At 40.2% G+C, this 6,358-nt stretch overlaps 1 protein-coding gene and 2 non-coding genes across 3 annotated transcripts in view; 2 read left to right on the top strand and 1 right to left on the bottom strand.

Annotated features, from left to right (window-relative positions):
- Nucleotides 1-918: 918 nt before the first annotated feature.
- On the top strand, nucleotides 919-991 carry trnaa-agc (transfer RNA alanine (anticodon AGC)). Its single transcript has one exon. It is a non-coding gene; the product is annotated as a tRNA-Ala (tRNA).
- Nucleotides 992-1,891: 900 nt separating this feature from the next.
- Nucleotides 1,892-1,964, top strand: trnaa-agc (transfer RNA alanine (anticodon AGC)). The gene has a single exon. It is a non-coding gene; the product is annotated as a tRNA-Ala (tRNA).
- Nucleotides 1,965-2,750: 786 nt separating this feature from the next.
- ccdc25 (coiled-coil domain containing 25) overlaps nucleotides 2,751-6,358 on the bottom strand; it is a 7,635-nt gene continuing 4,027 nt past the window's right edge. The window contains 4 exon segments of the mRNA XM_020587576.1: nucleotides 2,751-3,217; nucleotides 4,191-4,236; nucleotides 5,032-5,234; nucleotides 5,458-5,622. Coding sequence (XP_020443232.1) covers nucleotides 3,188-3,217; nucleotides 4,191-4,236; nucleotides 5,032-5,234; nucleotides 5,458-5,622 — 444 coding nt within the window. The 3' untranslated portion in view covers nucleotides 2,751-3,187.

Here is a 6,358-nt window from a genome sequence, read left to right as displayed (position 1 = left end):
TCTACGTCTAATCTATTTTAATAAACTTGGAGCCTTACCGTACCAAGACTCCTTTGGGTCCACCAGTCCAGAGGAACGATACGTAACTATGAGCTCCCTTAGCTACAGCCATAAATCTAATGAAATTCAGTAATTTAGTGGACAAGACTTATGATGTTGCATTAGTGTTTCAGTGACTCACACAGCAAATATTTGACCAGTGGTTCAGTGAACACATAGGGTGATATTCATAACTATATAAACATAACTGTGACATATAAGTATGTAAACTTATGTGTGCTATAAAATAAAACCATTCTTAAGTGCATAAAATAAAAATCACTCTAACACCTTCACTAACTGCCTAAGATAGAAAAAACAGATTTTACGACCGCGTTTATCTGACTTTCCATTGCCAAGTTGGAGTCTATTTTAACACCTAAGTCAGTGATCACCGGTCGCACATACTGCCCCAAGAACCCTAAGTCTGCCGGGGGAAGGTCATCGGGCCAAACACTATAACTTCGGTTGTGGCATCATTTAACTTTAAACGACTTAACGACATCCAGCCCCTAACATCAGCAAGACAGCCTTCTAATAATACATCCATGTTTAGGATTGGGGTAACAGTGGTAAACGGGTAAATCTATGGGGTAAAATCTGGAAAATTGGAAACCATCACATAATTTTTGATTAGAAATAACTAAAGATTAATTAATAGAGTTTAATAACGTTAATGATGAATAACTTTCATTTTCTTTCAGTGATCAGTTAACAAATTTTGCAGCTCTAATAGGTTAATACAGAACCTGAATCTTGTGCTGATTCTATCAATTAGAATTAACTTTGAACTATAATTCCGCCCCACATCAGTAAGGTTGGTGATTACACCGCTGGAAGGATTTATAAATGATGATATCAAGCGGTCGAAGCTAGTCTGGGGGATTAGCTCAAATGGTAGAGCGCTCGCTTAGCATGCGAGAGGTAGCGGGATCGATGCCCGCATCCTCCAACCGCTTTTTCTTTCTTCTTAAAAAGTGATACCACTTTGTGCAAAACATGTTCATCCAAGATTATCAGGAACTAAAATAAGTCGGAAAAGTTACATCAGAGAAGAAGCACAGGTGGTACTGTTATAATGTAACATAACTTGCAGGTTGCATACTGTCAAAAAATAATGTTACCCTACTGTTAATTTACTCTATTTTATATCGTTTTTCGTGCCTTACAGGTAGTGATGGCTGATCGATGCTTTGTTGAAGCTTTGATACAGTAGTCACAAAAATTTCATCAGTTCATTACTGGAGGCTTCAATGACACAATGCTCGAATAGGACATCTAGTGGTCTATGAAATTAAGTGCAATCAAGAAGTGCCACTGGTTCATGGATTGTTTGGGATTTGATTCGCCATGGATATTCCTGTTCGACTACACTACATGGTTGTATGGTTTCAAGCTGACACAGTAAAATAAAAAGAAACATTCAAATGAACGCCGCTAAATAGGGATATCCTGTCCCTGAACATGCTCTATTCTGCAAAGTGATTCACATGACAAGCCGAACCAATCAGCTGATTCGTATGATGTCACAGGCACGCACTTGCTTCGGACGTCACTGAAGTGCTTCAAACGTCACTAGTAATGTGCGAAAACACGCACACAATTGCTTCATGAGCTACCGCGCATGTGTGGGAGGATCATCAAGGACGCCATCATGTAAACATGCTTTTCTTCCACATGGTAAATTCGTTGCTTCATTCATGTAAGGTTCTGGGGACTAGGATGGCAATTAACGTTCATACAAACTATAATGCACACCGAGTAAAACAGGTTACTTCCGGAAGAAGCATAGAATATCATCACCTTTGCCATGATTGCCATATATGGCTTACTTCCCGTTTACAAATATGGTGGGGGATTAGCTCAAATGGTAGAGCGCTCGCTTAGCATGCGAGAGGTAGCGGGATCGATGCCCGCATCCTCCAAGTGTTTCTTTATTGTTATCCTGTTCTTTATAGTTCTGATTTCCGTACGTTTTTCGCCGCTGAATAACTCCAGCATACTTTCAGCTAGAAAAACCATTCAAATATCAAAAATATTCAGCATTTTACAGACATGTGTGTCGTTGGGGTCTGGTATCGGACGGAATTGATGAACAGGTGAAACGTCTTCGACCTAAAAACCTAGTCCAGTTGATTTTTCTAAGTTTTTTTCAGCCTATTTAAAAGTTGTTTATTCTGCAAGTCATCTTACAACAAACCATACACCTGCTTCAATCCCATCCACTGCTGTCTGGTAGTGACTTTGACTTCAGACTGTCCAAGGATCAAAAGCTTGTATTGAGTTGGGTCAGATGTGTCACCTGTCCTAAGTTATTTCTTCACCTTGTGACAGCATGGACATATAGTAGCTTTCAAATGCTCCATGACAAATGAAACCGTCTGATAGGATCGAGAGCTCCAGAAAAGCTACTAAATGGAACTTGTGAGGAGATTGCTTTCTCAATTCTATTAGTTGCAGACTTATTAAATCACAAGATGGAGGCCATTCTTCCCACAGCTGTATTAAGGGGAAAAGGTATGAGATTTTTCATGAATTTTTAAGTGCGCAGTGTTTCTGCAAATGGATGAGAGTGGCTGGGACTGGTTTTTGATGCTTTACAAAAGAATATAATGGTTTGTGAACAGATGTGCATGTGGTATCAATTCCCGAGTTTAATTCATTCACTGAATTGTATTTAATAAAATCTGACATGCAGAGAAATAAACAAATGAAGAAAGCAAGCAGGTTTTATAGACTTCATGTTTGCAGAGTCACTGAAACACCCATACAGACTCCAGTATTATCATACATCTGTTCATATGGCAGAGAAAATCCAATCAAACACTGTTTGGCTATTTGAGTGTTTCTCCCCAGAATGACCCTCACAGCTCCTGTTCTCCCGTGTTCTTCTTCTTTAGTATCATCCTGTGATGAAGAGGCCAGCAGTGTCTGAACCAGTCAGCATGTGGAATCAGACCAGGCGCTGTCCCTAACTGGCTTTCTGTCTGCTCAGTGTCCAAAAGCAAAAGGTATCCATTTGTCTTATTCCCCAGTGCCAGTGCAGAGCTATAGAAAGCACAAAGCAGCAGAGTAGTGTCCTGACAGCAGATCTGAGTGGAGGGGGAGGAGTTGGTCAGCTTGCCTCCTGCTGCCTGGTCTACACCTCTTACATGAAGTCATCTGAATCGTAGCCATCCTGTAAATGACACACATGATTCTCAAATGTCATAGCTCTTCTGTAACATAACATTCCCTACAGAAGTGGACAAACCTTTATGCTGCCTTTCAGCTTTTTCTGTTAGTTTTATGGCTTACCCATAAGCTTGACTGATTGGTTTGATACTGTAGATGAACAAGTTACAGTAGATACTGGAGGATTGTGTTGGTGCAGGTAAAGAGGGGGGTGGTTCTGACACACTGGGACTTACCTACACTCTCACATCCACACAGAACTTACAGTATATTTGGGTTGATTATACTACTGATATTTTAGTCAAATGGTGTGCTATTGGTATATTTTTCTTCTGGTTGATATAACATCTCTAAGACAGTGAGGGTGGACAGCAACTTAGTATAATGAACAGAGAGAACGCTGACATCCACCTTAGTTACTGGAAGCAAACAGGTGATTTGGGCTGTCCTGTTGCAGTATATTTAACTATATCTGTGGGTTTTAATCAACAGGATGGTCTGTGTTTTGCCCATGAAATCACTACATGTGTATTTTAGGATAGGTTAAGGTTTTAAAGTAGTGTTGCTTGTTATGGGGCCCTGAAGATTTATGACAACATGGTCTGACACCCCTCTTTTGGGCCAAACCTCATTTAACCTGAATACAGTGCTACCACAGGTATGCTCACCCATTCTGTGGCGCATTTAATTGTGTATTGGTAACGGTTACTGTTCTACAACACTGAAACAAATGGAGTTAAATTTTAGTTTCTCATCGACATTAAAAACTTCAATGTCAAACCACATCTCTAGTAGTGATCTTCTATTTAAAATGATCACGAGAGTAAAACATTCCAGTGGTTTAGTTCTTCTTCATCGACCTATAGATGATTTATCAAATTTCCTGACTTTTCTGTGAGTTACATTACATGATGAACAAAAACATGTCTAGATTTTTTGCCTGTGAGAGTTGATATGATTTCTTTTGACATTCTCACCTCATTAGTCATCATGTTTTCACTCTTCATCAGTGTTGTATAGCTCCTGCAGAGGGGTGCCAAAACAGGATTTGACAGAAAAAATAATTTATTAGTAATAGTATCAGGTGTAAGCAGTGTTTTGGGCAGTCAGGGTTTCCACAAAGCATTGTGCCATAGGTGTGAGGTGGGTGGCAGCTATTTTAGTGCACAAACAGATCATTCTTTAACTGTTCTGATCCAACTGTTAAAGTGAATTATCCAGCAACTTTTTAAATATGACAGATATATCCATGCAAATTCTCAGTCATCCAGGTCATAGTATGCTGAAAAAACTTAGAGGAAAACATCTGGATGTAGTTTCGTTGGGGTTTGGTATGGGTGAGAGTCGTTTACCTGTCTTTGAACCCTCACCTGTGGACCGACACCTATTGTCCTGGTGTGAATTGGAGTGGAACAACTTGGTTGTTAGAGGACATTGTTGGCCACCAAAGGACTGGAACCCCAACAACTCAGTCATTAGGGGACATTGTTGGCCATGGAAGGACTGAAACACCACCCAGTGGGATAAATACCTCCTGCTCACCACCAGTCAGACAGAACTGATGAAGCCTCTTGGATGAGAGGTGAAGCGTCTTCTACCTAAAACTACATCCAGATGCTTTCTTCTATGTTTTTTCAGCAATGTGACATTAATCTGCTTTTGTCAAGCCTGTAAAATGTGAAATTTGAATGTTTCTTCTCCCAAACTACTAAGTCTGATAAAAATGTTTTACAATATTGCTTTTTTTTCATTGCCATCCAGCTTTCCTGCATCAAACATAATGAAAAAACAAATGAAAAACACTTGGACTAAATGTACCTGAGTTCCTCCATCTCCTTTTTCCTCTTCTGCTCTTCCTTCTCTTTCCTCTTCTGTTCTTGGAGTTGAGCTTTCTTCTCATTCCTCTCTTCTCTGTCTCTTGACTCCTTCTCTGCCACCAGATCTGGGAATCGTTCTACTTTGGTTTTCTCCAGACGGTTTACAATCTCATTGATCTTCTTCTCCACCGCCACGATCTTCACCTGTGTGAAAAGCAGTACAGTCATGAAACACCTTGACTGTTGGCAGTACAGCCAGAAGGTACTTGTGATGTGAGATCACTGAAGTAGAGTGAAAATGTTAGGATCAGAACAGATGAAACAGACTGTGGCCTTTCATTTACAGTATGTGAGTATGAAGTCTTCATTTAGTTTGCTCAAAGTCTTTGTTACTTCAGTGTTTTTCTTTCAGTTGTGGTTTACTGACCTCTTTCTGTCTATGGAAGCCAATCTGTCCTATGTCCATGTCTGCAGTTTTCTTCAGGTTGGTCCATGGTGTGTAAACCACGCTGATGTTGTTCATCTTACAGCCTGACAGCACACAACACAATATGTGTCACGGTACACCACTGAACACAAGGTATGTATGTGTCTCAAACAACAGCAGAAAGAGGTTTTGGATGGGAGTGTTTTCTGAGGGTTGTCAGCATGGAGGTGTCAAGGACGAGGCTGGTGATTCTATATCATTTTCTTATTGTCAAAAAACCCATGAAAAGACAAAAAATAACAATGAATGTCTCCTACTATTAAGGATTGTGCATGTAGGTCCAAAACATGATTGCGTTATTCATCTGTGGCACACTGTAGAGTTCTGGTGTTCTTCAAAAACACATCAGTGAGCCACAGAGTTACAGTGGGTGATATGTTTCCTCGTCACAAAAAGTACCAGTGCAGTAGTTTATCTGTAAACAGCTCCTCAGACATATAATAGTAATGACCTTTACTGCGTCTGGATAGAAGTTCTGTAGAGCAAAGGCCACAGTGAAAAAGTGGCATGTTCATGAACATGTTCATGAACATGCCACTTTTTCTTTGCCTTTTCACCGAGTACCAAGTAGCATTAGAAAACAAAATGCTTTCTACCTGGCTGTACTGACATTTTGCCTTCGTATCTTGCGTTATATTGAAAACCCTGAAGAGAGGCCTATGGTTTGTTGTACCCGGTACTTTTTACCATACTGACTCTGAGAGACGAGACAGTCCAAGTAACTACAAAACAGTGCTGATTTATTCCATGAACACAGGTAAAATTAACATTACACGCTCAGGTATCTTGCACCTCCAAACTGCTCGCAGGCAGATGTAAGATGAAAGACCCTGAACCCACC

The sequence above is a fragment of the Monopterus albus genome, unplaced genomic scaffold (genome assembly GCF_001952655.1).
Source record: "Monopterus albus unplaced genomic scaffold, M_albus_1.0 scaffold463.1, whole genome shotgun sequence".
NCBI classification, from domain to species: domain Eukaryota; kingdom Metazoa; phylum Chordata; class Actinopteri; order Synbranchiformes; family Synbranchidae; genus Monopterus; species Monopterus albus.
Note: the sequence above shows the minus strand (reverse complement) of the source record. Positions and strands in the feature narration are given on the sequence as shown.